We start from the raw sequence: 20368 nt of genomic DNA, 5'->3' as shown, positions 1-20368 counted from the left end.
GCTGTACATATATAATTATATACAGGAGATGCCCAGGTTATACCGGCTGTACATATATAATTATATACAGGAGATGCCCAGGTTATACCAGCTGTACATATATAATTATATACAGGAGATGCCCAGGTTATACCGGCTGTACATATATAATTATATACAGGAGATGCCCAGGTTATACCGGCTGTACATATATAATTATATACAGGAGATGCCCAGGTTATACCGGCTGTACATATATAATTATATACAGGAGATGCCCAGGTTATACCAGCTGTACATATATAATTATATACAGGAGATGCCCAGGTTATACCAGCTGTACATATATAATTATATACAGGAGATGCCCAGGTTATACCGGCTGTACATATATAATTATATACAGGAGATGCCCAGGTTATACCAGCATGCTCCTTATCACCATACACAGTGAGATGTACAGTTCCTCCTGGTTCTGACCTCCAGAATCCGCTCCTTGTGCTTTGTCCCATAATTGCTGTTGGCTTCGCCTTTTTTCATTTCGGATGTTTTCGATCTCCTGCTGTTTTTGTCTCATCTTGTCTTGTGCAGACTTTGATATGGTGAAGATAATCTGTGGAGATAATTGCCGATGAATATAGAAATGTCTGAAAATATCACATTTAAAAAAAGTAGTAAAATAAAATTTAAACATTGCATTTTTAATTAATATATGTTCCAAAATTAGAAAATCCTGCTGTTTTCTTCCAGAAGCAGTGCCACCTCTGTGCACAGGTAGTCTGTGGTACTTCAGCCCAGCCCTATTCAATGCAATGCAAGATATAACCCATGGACACATATGGGGCTAGTCTGGAAAAAAAGCTCCCCCTAGTGGTGGCTGCAGGAATCATTATATTTACCTCTATGTTGAGGTTTCGCAGCTCTGTATCAGGAAACCTGATCTCAGACCTCTATAAAGATGTATTCTATACCCGGGTTATACTGTCAATCTGATTATTAGGCTATACAAAATGTATAAGAACAGTGGGTCCAATAGATGAGGCACCTCTATTGGCCGTATGTGATACTTCGGAATCACGAAAGTTCTATGCAATAGCCATACTTTGCTGTTAATAAAACAATCACTAAAAAGATTATTTCTTCATCAGATCATTTGTCTCTTAACCTACACTGTATGAGTAATTCCAATACTTGCACTATATATTCATCCTGCCCTATAATAATTCTGTATATATTAATTCTACCCTATGCAGGGTGCCAGTGGCGAATTTACCAATCCTGGTGTTCTGTGGCAAATGCCAAGCGTCCTGCATGGTGTTGGGCTGTGAGCACAACTCCCATCTGTGGATGTTGGACCCTCAGACCATTCTCATGGAGTCGGTTTCTAACCGTTTGTGCAGACACATGCACATTTGTGTCCTGCTGGAGGTCATTTTGCAGGGCTCTGGCAGTGCTCCTCTTGTTCCTCCTTGCACAAAGGTTGAGGTAGCGGTCCTGCTGCTGGGTTGTTGCCCTCCTACGGCCCCCTCCACGTCTCCTGGTGTACTGGCCTGTCTCCTGGTAGCACCTCCTGCCTCTGGACACTACGCTGACAGACACAGCCAACCTCCTTGCCACAGCTCGCATTGATGTGCCATCCTGGATGATCTGCACTACCTGAGCCACTTGTGTGGGTTGTAGAGTCCGTCTCATGCTACCACGAGTGTGAAAGCACAACCAACATTCAAAAGTGACCAAAACATTAGCCAGAAAGCATTGGTACTGAGATGTGGCCTGTGGTCCCCACCTGCAGAACCACTCCTTTATTGAGGGTGTCTTGATAATTGCCAATAATTTCCATCTGTTGTCTATTCCATTTGCACAACAGCATGTGAAATTGATTGTCAGTCAGTGTTGCTTCCTAAGTGGACAGTTTGATTTCACAGAAGTTTGATTTACTTTGAGTTAGATTCTGTTGTTTAAGTGTTCCCTTTATTTTTTTTGAGCAGTGTATTATTCCTGCCCTAGAATAGTACAGGGTAATTTTCATCCTACACTAAAATAATTTGCAAACTAAAAATAAAGCTAATTGATGGTGCGCCCCTTGTGGTCACGTTTTGTGCTGCAGCCATTCTGTACTTTTTTTACCTACTCCATCCTTGACTTTGCCCTGTAATATATTCTCGCCTACCCGTGCATTGTTTTCCTTCCCTTCCTCGTCGTCTCTGACTAGCTGGGCTAGTGGTGCATCATCGGTATCTTTGGCTGCAAGTGGCAGGATCGTTTTTGAAGGGATCAGTTCCACTGTGTCTTCCATAAGATTCGTGGCGCGACTGTCTGTGTGATCTGCGTCTGCCGGGAGATAGAAGATGCATTATTGTAAGCAGATGTCCGCACCCCTGCGGACCCCTCTGTCCATCCATTTCTAGTAGATAATGAGTATAATACTGCCTACAGGAATGAGATTTGGGGATGATCAGACTCACAATCCATTCCGTTACAGTATGTGTTTTGCTCCAGATAAGCGGCGCGTGATGTGTTTTGCAACCGCTTATCTCCCTTCATAAGCAAAAGAAGAGACGAGGAAATCCCTGACGAAGGCAGACGTCGAAACGCGCGTCGGGGTTAGGCTCATCCTGGAGATCGCACGCACGGACTTAAGGTAAAATTTGTGGACACCTTATAATTATTTTTGCTAGCAGCACATGTACTTATGGTTTGGGCATGTATTACAATTACATGCGCCATTAGCATATGTAACCTTTACCTTATATCCTGATTAGTGGGCATTTATATAAAAAATCCACCGCCATTGTATACTTCTATGGCGTATATTTTTAAAACAGATTATATGCTATGTACTCTGCTTTTTGAAGTAGCTGCAATTTATATTTTGGTGTCTCTTATATGTATTTAGGCATTTACACTTTATCTATACTCCCTTGTTCCGTGTTCTTGAACTTATTTGAGTACTGTCCTGCATTTGCACTTTACTTTACTTCACTTAATTAATCTGATCGGTAAACGGCATAACATACCATACATAACTCGGGATATGCATGACGATAAATACTAAACAAACATTTAAAACTGCAATATGATGTGCCACTGAGCAGCCAGTAAATGATCATTAATCTTAAAAAAAGAAAATTATAAAATATCCATGACCAAAAAGGAACAAAATTAGGAAGTAAGACCGTCAAACACTTGCGACTTAATTTTTACCATGCATTTCCTTGGCACCCTAATATATATATATTTTTTACAGTTTTACATCCTTCAAGGGACTTGCGATTTCTTGATTGTCTGTTTCACAATACACTGCAATACTGTGGTCCTATGGTATTGCAGGGCGTCACATAGGCAATGTCCTATGAAGTCCTTCCACATGGCAGCAGACATAGGGGCCTCCAGACGCCCCCCGCAGCCTTGACAGCCAGTCAGCACCCTGTGATCATGTCGAGTGGGTTCATTCCAGATATTCACCTCTCCAGCAGATATTACTGCTGACAAGTTGTTACATTAGTGTCCAGCTGTATAGACACTGGCGTAACTACCAGGGTAGCAGCCGAAGCGGTTGCTTTGGGGCCCGGCCCATATAGGGTCCCGGGTCCCCGGCTCCGATCGGCGATACCCGGTAGTGTGCAATTAAGTACATGAGGCGATTTGCACCAGCTGCTCATGCGGCAGGCAGCAGGGGGCGGCATTAAGCGCTCCTCTACCCGCGACAGCACCTACAATTTAGCCTCTGAACGCTAATGCTGCGGTCGTGCAAGAGGCTGTAATTAATGCGGTCACAGGAGGGAAGGTGTCAGGGCCCCCTGATCAAGTGACCCATGACTCCTCCCCTCCTGTGACCTCATCACAGGTCCTGTGCGCATCATTCCTTGGTTTATGCACGACTGCTGTCTGTCATTGTGAGTGTGCTACTTGTGTGTGTGAGCTGTGATACATGCATGTGTGAGTTGTGTGATACATGCATGTGCGAGTTGTGTGATACATGCATGTGTGAGTTGTGTGATACATGTGTGTGTGATATGTGTGAGCTGTGTGTGATACGTGTGGGCTGTGTATGATACGTGTGAGCTGTGTATGATACGAGTGAGCTGTGTGTGTGATACATGCGAGCTGTGTGTGTGATAAGTGTGAGCTGTGTGTTTGATACGTGTGAGCTGTGTGTGATACGTGTGAGCTGTGTTGTCACGGGGTCCTTCTCTGGTATCACACAATCAACAGAGCAAGCAAAGAGTGAACAATTCCAAGACCTTTATTCAGGCAAAAATACGAAAAGGTCCATATTCAGTCCACCACACAAAGGATAAGATAGTCCAGAATAAGAATGCAGTCCAGTATCAGGATAAAATGTCCAGGGAAACGAGATTCCAAAACTCTAGCACCAGAGGATAAAAATGGATCCTTCTCTCTGAAATGCAGTCTTTACACGATCCTGTCCACACCGGAACTGACTGTCCAGCTGCCGTTCTTCCCCCCACCCCCTTCCTTGTCCAGGGGTAGTCAAACCAGTTGGGGAGGAGAGGAGAACAAAGGGCGTTAGGGATTAATGCACTACAGGGGGTCATCAAGAGACAGATACAGTGAGGCTGTAGACTTACAATGTAATAAGAAAAACACTATGAAAATAACTGGAATTGTTAAAAATAGGAATATACAAAAAATGATATCCACATAACATATCACACCATCACACGTGTGAGCTGTGTGTGTGCGCAATACGTGTGAGTTGTGTGTGATACGTGTGAGCTGGGTGTGAGATACGTGTGAGCTGTGTGTGTGCGCAATACGTGTGAGTTGTGTGTGATACGTGTGAGCTGGGTGTGTGCGATACGTGTGAGCTGTGTGTGTGTGCGATACGTGTGAGCTGGGTGTGAGATACGTGTGAGCTGTGTGTGTGATACGTGTGAGCTGTGTGTGTGCGATACGTGTGAGCTGTGTGTGTGTGCGATACGTGTGAGCTGTGTGCGATACGTGTGAGCTGTGTGTGTGATACGTGTGAGCTGTGTGTGTGATACGTGTGAGCTGTGTGTGTGCGATACGTGTGAGCTGTGTGTGTGTGCGATACGTGTGAGCTGTGTGTGCGATATGTGTGAGCTGTGTGTGTGATACGTGTGAGCTGTGTGTGATACGTGTGAGCTGTGTGTGTGTGATACGTGTGAGCTGTGATACGTGTGAGCTGGGTGTGTGTGTGTGCGATACGTGTGAGCGATACGTGTGAGGTGTGAGCTGTGTGTGTGATACGTGTGAGTTGTGTGTGATACGTGTGAGCTGTGTGTTTGTGCGATACATGTGAGCTGTGTGTGTGTGCGATACGTGTGAGCTGTGTGTGTGTGCGATATGTGTGAGCTGTGTGTGTGATACATGTGAGCTGTGTGTGTGATACGTGTGAGCTGTGTGTGTGATACGTGTGAGCTGTGTGTGATACGTGTGAGCTGTGTGTGTGATACGTGTGAGCTGTGTGTGTGATACGTGTGAGCTGTGTGTGTGTGTGATACGTATGAGCTGTGTGTGTGATACGTGTGAGCTGTGTGTGTGTGATACGTATGAGCTGTGTGTGTGATACGTGTGAGCTGTGTGTGTGTGTGAGTTGTGTGTGATACGTGTGAGCTGTGTGTGTGTGTGTGTGTGCAATGCGTGTGAGCTGTGTGTGTGTGCGATACGTGTGAGCTGTGTGTGTGTGCGATATGTGTGAGCTGTGTGTGATACGTGTGAGCTGTGTGTGATACGTGTGAGCTGTGTGTGATATGTGTGAGCTGTGTGTGTGTGTGATACGTGTGAGTTGTGTGTGATACGTGTGAGCTGGTTGTGTGATACGTGTGAGCTGTGTGTGTGTGAGTTGTGTGTGATACGTGTGAGCTGTGTGTGTGTGTGATACGTGAGCTGTGTGTGTGTGATATGTGTGAGCTGTGTGTGTGCGTGATACGTGTGAGCTGTGTGTGTGATACGTGTGAGCTGTTTGTGTGTGTGAGTTGTGTGTGATACGTGTGAGCTGTGTGTGCGATACGTGTGAGCTGTGTGTGTGTGATATGTGTGAGCTGTGTGTGTGATACGTGTGAGCTGTGTGTGTGTGTGAGCTGGGTGTGTGATACGTGTGAGCTGTAATAAGTGTGAGCTGGGTGTGTGATACGTGCGAGCTGTGTGTGTGTGATACGTGTGAGCTTTGTGTGTGTGTGCGATACGTGTGAGCTGTGTGTGTGCGATACGTGTGAGGTGTGAGCTGTGTGTTTGATACGTGTGAGCTGTGTGTGATACGTGTGAGCTGTGTGTGTGTGATACGTGTGAGCTGTGTGTGTGTGATACGTGTGAGCTGTGTGTGATACGTGTGAGTTGTGTGTGTGTGATACGTGTGAGTTGTGTGCGATACGTGTGAGCTGTGTGTGCGATACGTGTGAGCTGTGTGTGTGATACGTGTGAGCTGTGTGTGTGATACGTGTGAGCTGTGTGAGATACGTGTGAGCTGTGTGTGTGATACGTGTGAGCTGTGTGTGTGTGTAATACGTGTGAGCTGTGTGTGTGATACGTGTGAGCTGTGTGTGTGATACGTGTGAGCTGTTTGTGTGTGTGAGTTGTGTGTGATACGTGTGAGCTGTATGTGTGTGCAATACGTGTGAGCTGTGTGTGTGTGCGATACGTGTGAGCTGTGTGTGTGCGCGATATGTGTGAGCTGTGTGTGTGATACGTGTGAGCTGTGTGTGATATGTGTGAGCTGTGTGTGTGTGTGATACGTGTGAGCTGTGTGTGTGTGAGTTGTGTGTGATACGTGTGAGCTGTGTGTGTGTGTGTGCGATACGTGTGAGCTGTGTGTGTGTGTGTGATACGTGTGAGCTGTGTGTGTGCGATATGTGTGTGTGATACGTGTGAGCTGTGTGTGATACGTGTGAGCTGTGTGTGTGTGATACGTGTGAGCTGGGTGTGTGATACGCGTGAGCTTTGTGTGTGTGCGATACGTGTGAGGTGTGAGCTGTGTGTGTGATACGTGTGAGCTGTGTGTGTGATACGTATGAGCTGTGTGTGTGATACGTGTGAGCTGTGTGTGTGATATGTGTGAGTTGTGTGTGATACGTGTGAGCTGTGTGTGTGTGTGCGATACATGTGAGCTGTGTGTGTGTGTGCGATATGTGTGAGCTGTGTGTGTGATACGTGTGAGCTGTGTGTGTGAGATACGTGTGAGCTGTGTGTGTGAGATACGTGTGAGCTGTGTGTGTGAGATACGTGTGAGCTGTGTGTAATACGTGTGAGTTGTGTGTGATATGTGTGAGCTGTGTGTGTGTGAGCTGGGTGTGTGATACGTGCGAGCTGTGTGTGTGATAAGTGTGAGTTGTGTGTGATACGTGAGCTGTGTGTGTGTGTGCGATACGTGTGAGCCGTGTGTGTGCGATAGTGTGAGGTGTGAGCTGTGTGTGTAATACGTGTGAGCTGTGTGTGTGATACGTGTGAGCTGTGTGTGTGTGATACGTGTGAGCTGTGTGTGTGATACGTGTGAGCTGTGTGCGTGTGATACGTGCGAGTTGTGTGTGATACGTGTGAGCTGTGTGTGTGTGATACATGTGAGCTGTGTGTGTGTGCGATATGTGTGAGCTGTGTGTGTGATACGTGTGAGCTGTGTGTGTGTGATATGTGTGAGCTGTGTGTGTGTGTGATACGTGTGAGCTGTGTGTGTGATACGTGTGAGTTGTGTGTGATATGTGTGAGCTGTGTGTGTGATACGTGTGAGCTGTGTGTGTGATACGTGTGAGCTGTGTGTGTGATATGTGTGAGCTGTGTGTGTGCGATATGTGTGAGCTGTGTGTGTGATACGTGTGAGCTGTGTGTGTGTTACGTGTGAGCTGTGTGTGTGTGTGATATGTGTGAGCTGTGTGTGTGCGATATGTGTGAGCTGTGTGTGATACGTGTGAGCTGTGTGTGTGATACGTGTGAGCTGTCTGTGTGTGTGATACGTGTGAGCTGTGTGTGTGTGATACATGCGAGCTGTGTGTGTGATATGTGTGAGCTGTGTGATACGTGTGAGCTGTGTGTGTGCGATACGTGTGAGATGTGAGCTGTGTGGGTGATACGTGTGAGCTGTGTGTGATACGTGTGAGCTGTGTGTGTGTGATACGTGTGAGCTGTGTGTGTACGATACGTGTAAGCTGTGGTGTGTGATACGTGTGATCTGTGTGTGTGTGTGTGCGATATGTGTGAGCGGTGTGAGCTGTGTGTGATACATGTAAGCTGTGTGTGTGATACGTGTGAGCTACTTGTGTGAGCTGTGTGATACGTGTGTGTGTGTGAGCTAAAGCAAAAGTTGGCACAACCTGCCAGTGTTCTACGATTTGGGTGAGGACATTCATTGTATGTGGGCAGGTGAATTTTTTTTTGTCAGGGCTGCTTTTTGGTCTCAGCCCGGCCCTGTGTAAGGAGTAGAGCCGCGTGTGTACGAGGTGTACGGAGCGGAGCCGTGTGTGCACGAGGTGTAAGGAGCCGTGCGTGTGTGCGAGGTGTATGGAGCGGAGCCGTGCGTGTGTGCGAGGTGTACGGAGCGGAGCCGTGCGAGTGTACGAGGTGTACGGAGCGGAGCCATGCGAGTGTACGAGGTGCACGGAGCGGAGCCGCACGTGTACGAGGTGCACGGAGTGGAGCCGCACGTGTACGGAGCAGAGATGTGTGCGAGGTGTAAGGAGCAGAGCCGCACGTGTACGAGGTGTACGGAGCAGAGTCGCACATGTGTGAGGTGTACGGAGCCGCATGTGCGACGTGTACGGAGCGGAACTGCGAGTGTACAGGGTATATGGAGCAAAGCCGCATGTGTACAAGGTTTACGGAGTGGAGCCATTTGTGTACAAGGTTTACAGAGCGTGGCCACGTGTGTACAAGGTGTACGGAGCAGAGCCGCATGTATAAGAGGTTTACGGAGTGGAGCCATGTGTGTACTGAGTGGAGCCGTGTGTGTGCGAGGTGTACAGAGCGGAGCTGTGTGTGTGCGAGGCATAAAAAGCGGAACAGTGTGTTTAAGATGTGTGCAAAGCCATACGTGTACAAGGTGTATGGTGGGGAGCATTCATACCTCCCAGCGGGACAGTCCCGATTTTGAGAGAGATTCTGTCCCACTGCCCCGCCTGGGAGCTTACTTTTCCCACGGACACAGGAGTACATGGCAGACCCCCGCGGAGTACTTTAAAATTCGCACGTCACGTTCTACCGGAAGTGATGTGCTAGAAGCAGAACGGAAATTAGGTAATTTCGGGAGCAGATTGTGACGGAACCATGGAGGCACTTCAGGGAATGTTTCAGTTCCATCACCGTGTCCTCCTCCAACAGCGCGGACAGCAGGATCACCTTGGACTCGGGGTTGCCGGCCATGTAAGTGGATCATGATATGTCCTGCATCGGGAGGCTCAGGTGGGCACTACAGTGGGAGCCGGGCTGCTATAGTATCTTTATAGAATCTTTCTCTCTCTGTTTCTTTGTCTCTCTAATCTTTCTTTTTTTTCTCTCTCTTGGTTCTTTCTTTCTCTTTCTCTCTCTGTTTCTTTCTTCTTTCTTTCTTTCTTTCTTTCTTTCTTTCTTTCTTTCTCTCTCTCTCTCGTCTTTCTTTCTTTCCCCTCTTTCTTTCTCTCTCTCGTCTTTCTTTCTTTCCCCTCTTTCTTTCTCTCTTTGTTCTTTCTTTCTTTCTCTCTCTGTTTTTTTTTCTCTCTGTTCTTTCTTTTCCTCAGTACCAGTCAGTGTGCCCACAGTACCAGTAGAATAAGAGGGGTAGGAAACTAGGTGGCACTGGTCACTTTGAGCCTCTCATACTTTTTACTGGTGTATAATCATATGCCCTGCGCACCCCCATAAAGTGGGCCAGCCCCAGACAACAAATCACTATTACTATCAGTCCAAGTGGACAATTATATACGTAAAGTTAATGATGTCCCTGTGCCAAGCACTGCGGAGGATCAGAATACACGGAGGAGACCAGAGCAGCCGGGTTTGGGGAGAAGAATTATATGGGGCCCATTATACTGTATGAAGTAATATATGGGGCCCATTATACTGAATGAAGTAATATATGGTGCCCATTATTTTTTTTTGAGGGGGTGCCCCATTCAGACTTTTGCTATGGGGCCCCATGATTTCTAGGTATGCCCCTGTGTATAGACGCTTCTAAAAGAACAATGCTACATTTTAGAAGAGATCCGATGTGCCAGTCATTAAAAATCTATTGAAGAAGCCATATTCAAATTAGCCTGGAGGTGCACTGGGGGCGTGTCAGTGCAGTATAAGTGCTCTGACCCGCCCCCAGAGCACTTCCAGCCTGATTTTCACATATATTCTTGGTTAGATTTCTCAAGACTTGGACATTTCATCTCTACAAAAAAAGATATCATTGCTATTTTGGATAATGCGCAGCCATACCATTACTTCTATATATAAATCTCTCTTTTTGGCAGGACGAGCTTGATGATGCCAGCCCCATAGATGGTGTGAACCTCCTGTTTTTTCCTGCCTTTGCTCAAGTAACAATGTGTTTCTTTTATGGCAGTAACTGAATCTCCGATCTGGTCACATGATCCCTTCGCCATTGTCTGGCCGCCATTGTGCGCCCGGCGGCTCCTCGGACAGGTTTCCCGCTTGTTATCTCATTATGTTGGTTACAGAGGAGCGGAGGATGTTGCCACTTTGTGTCACTGTCATTGTAACAACTCTTCCTCCAGCTCAGGTGTAACCTGTAATTATCCAGATACTGATCACATACACTTTCCAGGGTCAGGATGACAAAATACCATTCATTGCAGCCCGTCAGAGCCTGCTGGGAGTTGTAGTTTCATTACAGGTTCAGTACCACTGATTAGCTATTACCAAGCAATCATCCCCTGCTTTTTTCCTCCGTGGGCTCGAGTTGCTCACTGCCTGTGAGATGGTGCATGCTGCTGCACGGGGCGCAGCCCGGCTCCTCTCCTGGGCCTTATACCTACACCGCTGGCTCCTCTGCTTCCAGCTCCTCAATCACAGTGACCTCTATGGCGGCAGCTTTTGATGACTGTGATCTGGCCACATCTACATACTGTATGCGGTGCCAGGGAAAGAATCATACAACAAGGGGATTTGATCTTCTTTTCCAATTTGGGGATCATCAAATGAGATAAATATTTATAGATTTTATTAGTTCGGATAATTACGCTCTTGTTAGTACCAAATCTGTTATTTTCTTGTACATTTTGCCATTTATATCATTGGTGAAAAGAAAGCTATTTAAACTTCTTTTTTCTTTTTTTTTTTTCGGGGGGGGGGGGGGTTATATTTTTTTTCTAAATCGTTTAAAACTTTATATATGCCGTATTTGATTTCATGTCTCTGCTGCTATGTGAGGCGCTTTCATTGTATCATCCCTTTAAATGCTCAGACTTTAAACAATCTACCCATAATGGATTATATTACAAGATCGATTTTCCTACCGGTCGTTTGTTCGTTATCAAGTCACCATGACTAGAGATTGAGCCAAAAAAAAATTATAATAAAATTATTATTATATATATATATAGTCACCCACTCACCTATAGACCTGGCGAATTTTCCATCACTCTCCACAATGCTGCTGTAAAGGAGATAACATCAGGGTTAATCTTGGTCGTAAGGTGAACCCCTCTGTACCCCAATATTAATATGCATTTGTATCAATATACAATTTTATGCCCCTTAGGGACATTTCATGGAAAGATTGAGGCCACTTACCCCCATTATAAGAAAGACTCCGTGTCAGATATTGGGGCATCTACATATAGGGGTCATCAATAGGAAGGTCAATCATTACAGGTCCCAATTTTAAAGGGGCCGCGACACTCAAAATTAATTAAAAAAAGGTGAAACGTCCCAACAAAACTGCCTTCATTTCTGACACCGTCATATCAGCAATGTCATGTAACACGCTGCCATGCCAAGTTCACCTCTCTACTATTATATGTCTTCCCAAGGCTTGGCCGACCCCTGTTTAGTGTTACAGGATGGTTTCTACACCTATATGTGTCGTTCTCCACCCGGTCTCATATAGTCTTTTCATTGCACAGGTGGCAGCTGCCTAGTAAAGAATATGAAGTCCCAGCTGAGATCCATCCAGATGTTTAGGAATTGCCAGCGGGAAGCAATGCCTCATAGGAGATATTCAAAGACTGTAACATTATGGGATGTGTGCTTGCATTGCTGCACTACGCCCTCCTGTGCCCGGCAGATGGTCACCTTCTCGGCTGGGCTCCTGCTCTGGGGACCGGTGAGGATCTCCGCAGTTGACCATTAGTAGTGGTTTGCGAAACACCATTCGGTTCTGCTGGAACACCGGATGATTTATTTATGGGAGGAATCACCACCCCACCGAGAGGCTTTCGATTCTTATCCTCGCCAGAGCGCATGTGTCGTTCAGACTGCGAGTATAAAGCAATGAGAAGGAGAGATATTAAGAGATTGATTAGACAAGGACGCAGTACTATCTGTGCCGACATCATTTACAGGAGGAGACAGGGAGGCAGTACTATCTGTGCCTACATCATTTACAGGAGGAGACATGGATGCAGTACTATCTGTGCCTACATCATTTACAGGAGGAGACAGGGAGGCAGTACTATCTGTGCCGACATCATTTACAGGAGGAGACAGGGAGGCAGTACTATCTGTGCCGACATCATTTACAGGAGGAGACAGGGAGGCAGTACTATCTGTGCCTACATCATTTACAGGAGGAGACAGGGAGGCAGTACTATCTGTGCCTACATCATTTACAGGAGGAGACAGGGAGGCAGTACTATCTGTGCCGACATCATTTACAGGAGGAGACATGGATGCAGTACTATCTGTACCTACATCATTTAAAGGAGGAGACATGGATGCAGTACTATCTGTGCCTACATCATGTACAGGAAGAGACAAGGAGGCAGCACTATTTGTGCCTACATCATTTACAAGTAGACACAGATACAGTACTATCTGTGCTTACATCATTTACAGGAAGAGACAAGGAGGCATTACTTTCTGTGCCTGCATCATGCACAGGAAGAGACAAGGAGGCAGTACTATTTGTGCCTACATCATTTACAAGAAGACACGGAGAGACAGTACTATCTGAGCCTACATCATTTACAGGAGGAGACAGAGAGGCAGTACTATCTGAGCCTACATCATGTACAGGAAGACAGGGAAGCAGTATTATTGCTGCCAATTTACATACAAAGACAGACAGGCAGTACTATCTGTACCTACATTATTTACAGGAAGAGACAAGGAAGAATGAGATAAACATTTGAGAGAGAGAGAGAGAGAGAGAGATAATAAATCGATTGATAATAGATGTGATCTTTTGCCTTCCTTGTAAGACTCTGATCTTAGCACCTCTATACATGATGTGTTCTCTCCTCTTTTTCCATTCCCCTTCTCCGTTTCGTTCCTCTCTGTGCCGCACTCTTCTTCTGTGTTATTGGGGGTCGGACTCCTCTGTATAGGGGGTACAGGCCTCGTCATATTCAGTAACCTCTGGGAGGCGCTCCTGGGCACTGCAGGCTTCAGAGGAGCGTTCTGCAAGCTTATAAGGTCAGATGGAGCTGTAATTGAGATTGTAGATGATCATGACGGATACTTTTAGAAACATTCATGGGGTTATGCTTCTTTAACCCTTTTTTTGTGTAGCGGTGATATATACAGTATTGTGCAAAAGTTTTAGTCATGTGGAAAAAAAATGCTGCAATGTAAGAAGCTTTCAAATATAGAAGAGTCAATAGTTTATTTTTATCAATTAACAGAATGCAAAGTGAATGATGAAAAGAAATGTAAATCTCATCAGTATGTGGTGACCGCCCATCACCTCCACCATCAGTATCTGGTAACTGCTCGTTTCCTCCACCATCAGTATCTGGTGATCGCCCATCACCTCAACCATCAGCATCTGGTGACCGCTTGCTGCCTCCATCATCAGTATCTGGTGACCGCTTGTCGCCTCCATCATCAGTATCTGGTGACCGCCAGTCTCCTCCATCATCAGTATCTGGTGACCACCCATCTCCTCCATCATCAGTATCTGGTGACCGCCCATCTCCTCCATCATCAGTATCTGGTGACCGCCCATCTCCTCCATTGTTAGTATCTGGTGACTGCCCATCTCCTCCATCATCAGTATCTGCTGTCCTCCCGTCCCCTCCATCATCAGTATGTGGTGTCTTCCTGCGCCTACAATCTTCAACGTTGCCCATTTTTGGTGCTTCTTCAAAAGAGCTTGATCACCACATCTTAAAACTGTGACTTTCTTTGACATCTTTCCCTGGTAGACGCCTCGCTGATGCACTACAACTACCTTGTGTCTTGCAATGGTGTATGACCTGTGGCATGAAACCATCTTCCACAACCTCACCTTTGTAGCAAAGTTTGGCTGTTCGTCACCCATTTGTAAGTCTCCTATGAAGCTGCTTCCGTTTCAGTTAATGATCAATTTTTAACCTACATATGAAAATGATGACCATCACCTGTTTGGTATAATTGGTTATTCGCACCTGACTATGATCCTATAAAATCTCTGAAGTTCTGCGAGTCTATCTAGAATTGATGCAGTCACCAAATATTGATCTGATTTACATTTATATTTCGTTCATTCACTTTGCTCTATCATAATTAATAAACTTAAACTATTGACACTTCCACTTTTTCTCACTCTTATTCATACGTTTGCCCAGTCCTGTATATGCCAAGGAGTTGCCTCCTTCCCTCTTATTAGCAATATACATCTTAAAGGGCCCCACTTACCCCCACGGGGAGTTGACCCTTCAGACATTTTCCTCTTAAGCTTGTCCTTCAGCCTGGTGGTTTCCAGAGCTGCGCTGTCCACCTCCTCCTCCCTCGGGTTTGTGGAATTGTGCAGTTTAATTTGAAGTGATTCATTTTTCCATTCATTATCCAGTGTCGATGGCAGAATCTCAGGCTGCAGATCGTCTGCCCCCCACATGTACGACCTCCTGACCTGCAGGCCTAATGTAGACTGAAGGGCAGCTGACGAGAATAGAGAGGGTGAGAAATCTATAACTCGAAGGTACTGTCCCCAAAATATCTGCATAGTAGTGTGGTCTAACAACTACAGTCCAGGTAGTATAATAGCAGTTATATTCTTGTACATAGGGGCAGTATTATAGTAGTTATATTCTTGTACATAGGAGCAGTATTATAGTAGTTATATTCTTGTACATAGGAGCAGTATTATAGTAGTTATATTCTTGTATATAGGGGCAGTATTATAGTAGTTATATTCTTGTACATAGGAGGCAGTATTATAGTAGTTATATTCTTGTACATAGGGGCAGTATTATAGTAGTTATATTCTTGTATATAGGAGCAGTATTATAGTAGTTATATTCTTGTACATAGGAGGCAGTATTATAGTAGTTATATTCTTGTACATAGGAGCAGTATTATAGTAGTTATATTCTTGTATATAGGAGCAGTATTATAGTAGTTATATTCTTGTATATAGGAGCAGTATTATAGTAGTTATATTCTTGTACATAGGGGCAGTATTATAGTAGTTATATTCTTGTATATAGGAGCAGTATTATAGTAGTTATATTCTTGTACATAGGAGCAGTATTATAGTAGTTATATTCTTGTACATAGGGGCAGTATTAAAGTAGTTATATTCTTGTATATAGGAGCAGTATTATAGTAGTTATATTCTTGTACATAGGAGGCAGTATTATAGTAGTTATATTCTTGTACATAGGAGCAGTATTATAGTAGTTATATTCTTGTACATAGGGGCAGTGATATAGTAGTTATATTCTTGTACATAGGGGCAGTATTATAGTAGTTATATTCTTGTACATAGGAGCAGTATTATAGTAGTTATATTCTTGTACATAGGGGCAGTATTATAGTAGTTATATTCCTGTACATAGGGAGCAGTATTATAGTAGTTATATTCCTGTACATAGGGAGCAGTATTATAGTAGTTATATTCTTGTAAATAGGGGGCAGTATTATAGTAGTTATATTCTTGTACATAGGGAGCAGTATTATAGCAGTTATATTCTTGTACATAGGGGGCAGTATTATAGCAGTTATATTCTTGTACATAGGAGCAGTATTATAGTAGTTATATTCCTGTACATAGGGAGCAGTATTATAGTAGTTACATTCTTGTACATAGGGGGAAGTATTATAGTAGTTATATTCTTGTAAATAGGGGCAGTACTATAGTAGTTATATTCTTGTATATAGGGGGCAGTATTATAGTAGTTATATTCTTGTACATAGGAGGAAGTATTATAGTAGATATATTCTTGTACATAGGAGCAGTATTATAGTAGTTATATTCTTGTATATAGGAGCAGTATTATAGTAGTTATATTCTTGTACATAGGGGGAAGTATTATAGTAGTTATAGTCTTGTACATAGGAGCAGTATTATAGTAGTTATATTCTTGTATATAGGGGGCAGTATTATAGTAGTTATTCTTGTACATAGGAGCAGTATTATAGTAGTTATATTCTTGTACATAGGGGCAGTATTATAGTAGGTATAGTAGTTATATTCTTGTACATAGGGGCAGTATTATAGTAGTTATATTCTTGTACATAGGAGCAGTATTATAGTAGTTATATTCTTGTATATAGGGGGCAGTATTATAGTAGTTATTCTTGTACATAGGAGCAGTATTATAGTAGTTATATTCTTGTACATAGGGGCAGTATTATAGTAGGTATAGAAGTTATATTCTTGTACATAGTTGGCAGTAATATAGTAGTTATATTCTTGCAGATAGGAGCAGTATTATAGTAGTTATATTCTTGTACATAGGGGCAGTATTATAGTAGTTATATTATTGTACATAGGGGCAGTATTATAGTAGTTATATTCTTGTACATAGGGGCAGTATTATAGTAGTTATATTCTTGTACATAGCAGTATTATAGTAGTTATATTCTTGTACATAGGGGCAGTATTATAGTAGTTATATTCTTGTACATAGGAGCAGTATTATAGTAGTTATATTCTTGTACATAGGGGGCAATATACTAGTTATATTATTGTATATAGGAGCAGTATTATAGTAGTTATATTCTTGTACATAGGGGGAGTATTATAGTAGTTATATTCTTGTATATAGGAGCAGTATTATAGTAGTTATATTATTGTATATAGGAGCAGTATTATAGTAGTTATATTCTTGTACATAGGGGCAGTATTATAGTTGTTATATTCTTGTACATAGGGGGCAATATACTAGTTATATTATTGTATATAGGAGCAGTATTATAGTAGTTATATTCTTGTACATAGGGGGAGTATTATAGTAGTTATATTCTTGTATATAGGAGCAGTATTATAGTAATTATATTATTGTATATAGGAGCAGTATTATAGTAGTTATATTCTTGTACATAGGGGCAGTATTATAGTAGTTATATTCTTGTATATAGGAGCAGTATTATAGTAGTTATATTGTAGTACATATGGGTAGTATTATAGTAGTTATATTCTTGTACATAGGGGCAGTATTACAGTAGTTATATTCTTGTACATAGGGGCACTATTATAGTAGTTATACTCTTGTACATAGGGGCAGTATTATAGTAGTTATATTCTTGTACATAGGGGCAGCATTATAGCAGTTATATTCTTGTACATAGGAGCAGTATTATAGTAGTTATATTCTTGTACAAAGGAGGCAGTATTATAGTAGTTATATTCTTGTACATAGGGAGCAGTATTATAGTAGTTATATTCTTGTACATAGGAGCAGAATTATAGTAGTTATATTCTTGTACATAGGAGCAGTATTATAGTAGTTATATTCTTGTACATAGGGGCAGTATTATAGTAGTTATATTCTTGTACATAGGGGCAGTATTATAGTAGTTATATTCTTGTACATAGGGGCAGTATTATAGTAAGTATAGAAGTTATATTCTTGTACATAGGGGCAGTATTATAGTAGTTATATTCTTGTACATGGGGCAGTAATATAGTAGTTATATTCTTGCAGATAGGAGCAGTATTATAGTAGTTATATTCTTGTACATAGGAGCAGTATTATAGTAGTTATATTCTTGTACATAGGAGCAGTATTATAGTAGTTATATTCTTGTACATAGGGGCAGTATTATAGTAGGTATAGTAGTTATATTCTTGAACATAGGGGCAGTATTACAGCAGTTATATTCTTGTTCATAGGAGCAGTATTATAGTAGTTATATTCTTGTATATAGGGGGCAGTATTATAGTAGTTATTCTTGTACATAGGAGCAGTATTATAGTAGTTATATTCTTGTACATAGGGGCAGTATTATAGTAGGTATAGTAGTTATATTCTTGTACATAAGAGGCAGTATTATACTAGTTATATTATTGTATATAGGAGCAGTATTATCGTAGTTATATTGTAGTACATAGGGGTAGTATTATAGTAGTTATATTCTTGTACTTAGGGGGCAGTATTATAGTAGTTATACTCTTGAACATAGGGGCAGTATTATAGTAGTTATATTCTTGTACATAGGGGCAGCATTATAGCAGTTTTATTCTTGTACATAGGAGCAGTATTATAGTAGTTATATTCTTGTACATAGGGGCAGTATTATAGCAGTTATATTCTTGTACATAGGAGGCAGTATTATAGTAGTTATACTCTTGTACATAGGGACAGTATTATAGCAGTTATATTCTTGTACATAGGGGCAGCATTATAGTAGTTATATTCTTGTACATAGGGAGCAGTATTATAGTAGTTATATTCTTGTACATAGGAGCAGTATTATAGTAGTTTTATTCTTGTACATAGGGGCAGTATTATAGTAGTTATATTCTTGTACATAGGGGGCAGTATTATAGTAGTTATATTCTTGTACATAGGGGGCAGTATTATAGTAGTTATATTCTTGTAAATAGGGAGCAGTATTATAGTAGTTATATTCTTGTACATAGGGAGCAGTATTATAGTAGTTATATTCTTGTACATAGGAGCAGTATTATAGTAGTTATATTCTTGTACATAGGGGCAGTATTATAGTAGTTATATTCTTGTACATAGGAGCAGTATTATAGTAGTTATATTCTTGTACATAGGAGGCAGTATTATAGTAGTTATATTCTTGTATATAGGATCAGTATTATAGTAGTTATATTCTTGTACATAGGGAGCAGTATTATAGTAGTTATATTCTTGTACATAGGGAGCAGTATTATAGTAGTTATATTCTTGTACATAGGAGCAGTATTATAGTAGTTATATTCTTGTACATAGGGGCAGTATTATAGTTATATTCTTGTACATAGGGAGCAGTATTATAGTAGTTATATTCTTGTACATAGGAGCAGTATTATAGTAGTTATATTCTTGTACATAGGGGCAGTATTATAGTAGTTATACTCTTGTACATAGAGAACAGTATTAGGCAGAGTTCACATGTCGCGTTTTTTTCGCGGCGGTTTTAAACGCGTGATTTTGCTGCGAAAACGCGAAAAATAAGCATCCCATGCAATCCTATGGGATTCCGCAATGCTGTGCTAATGCTGCGTTTTTTTCCGCAGCGGAATCGCTTCGTGGTAAAATCCGCAGCATGCTCATTAATTTAGCGGAATCGCGGCGATCTCGCACCCATAGGAATGCATTGTTCCGCTTACTTCCTGCATGTGGCTGTGCACACCATGCGAAAAGTAAGCAGAACATTTGCGGATGGTACCCACGGTCCGGAGGAGAGGAGACTGTCCTCCAGGCTCTGGGTACCATATCCCTGTAAAAAATAGAATTAAAATAAAAAATATTGTTATTCTCACCTTCCGGCGTCCCGCGCAGCCTTCCCGCCTCTCTCCATGCTCCCGGTCCCAGTAATCCTTTACGAGAATGACCGCGTTGACGTCGAGATCTTGCGGGAGCGCGACATCTCGCGGTAATTCGCGATGACGTCGCGGGAGCGCGATGTCTCGCGATCATTCGCGCAAAGGATTACTGGGACCGGGAGCGTGGAGAGAGGCAGGAAGGCTGCGCGGGACGCAGGAAGGTGAGAATAATATTTTTTTTAATATTTTTTACATTTTATCTTTTACTACTGAAGCTGCATAGGCGGCCTCAGTAGTAAAAAGTTGCTCACACTCGTCAAACACTATGTTTGACGAGTATGACCAACCTGTCAATCAGTTCTCCAAGCGATGCTACAGATCGCTTGGAAAGCGCTAGCATTCTGCAAGCTAATTATGCTTGCAAATTGCTAGTTTTTCCGGGGGAATTTAAAATACGATTTTCCCACGGAATGGAATTTCAGAATTCTCGCGGTAACTTCTGCGAGAGTTCCGCTACGTGTGCACATAGCCAGCTTTTGTAATGTAAAATGTCTATAAAGTATGATGTTTTCTGTAACCTTCTAGAATCCTTCATTCTATGAGAAAGTAGCCTGTCAGCTTTTGCAGCCC

The 20368-nt window shown here is 42.7% G+C and overlaps 1 protein-coding gene across 3 annotated transcripts in view; it reads right to left on the bottom strand.

The window, feature by feature from the left end:
• TOGARAM2 (TOG array regulator of axonemal microtubules 2) overlaps positions 1–20368 on the bottom strand; it is a 121632-nt gene that overhangs the window by 14716 nt on the left and 86548 nt on the right. For 2 of the 3 annotated variants that reach the window (XM_073556346.1, XM_073556347.1), the window contains exons 4-9: positions 14713–14955; positions 13312–13520; positions 12169–12350; positions 11490–11530; positions 2150–2310; positions 460–592 (exon numbers count right to left, since the gene is read on the bottom strand). In XM_073556346.1, the coding sequence (XP_073412447.1) occupies positions 460–592; positions 2150–2310; positions 11490–11530; positions 12169–12350; positions 13312–13520; positions 14713–14955 (969 nt within the window). The remainder of the gene's footprint in view (positions 1–459; positions 593–2149; positions 2311–11489; positions 11531–12168; positions 12351–13311; positions 13521–14712; positions 14956–20368) is intronic. The other variant, XM_073556348.1, reaches the window with a different exon arrangement.

Source organism: Dendrobates tinctorius, unplaced genomic scaffold (genome assembly GCF_039654945.1).
Source record: "Dendrobates tinctorius isolate UK_male_01 unplaced genomic scaffold, ASM3965494v1 ptg000232l, whole genome shotgun sequence".
In the NCBI taxonomy this organism is placed as follows: domain Eukaryota; kingdom Metazoa; phylum Chordata; class Amphibia; order Anura; family Dendrobatidae; genus Dendrobates; species Dendrobates tinctorius.
The sequence above is the reverse complement of the archived record's forward strand: the minus strand, read 5'-3'. Positions and strand labels throughout refer to the sequence as shown.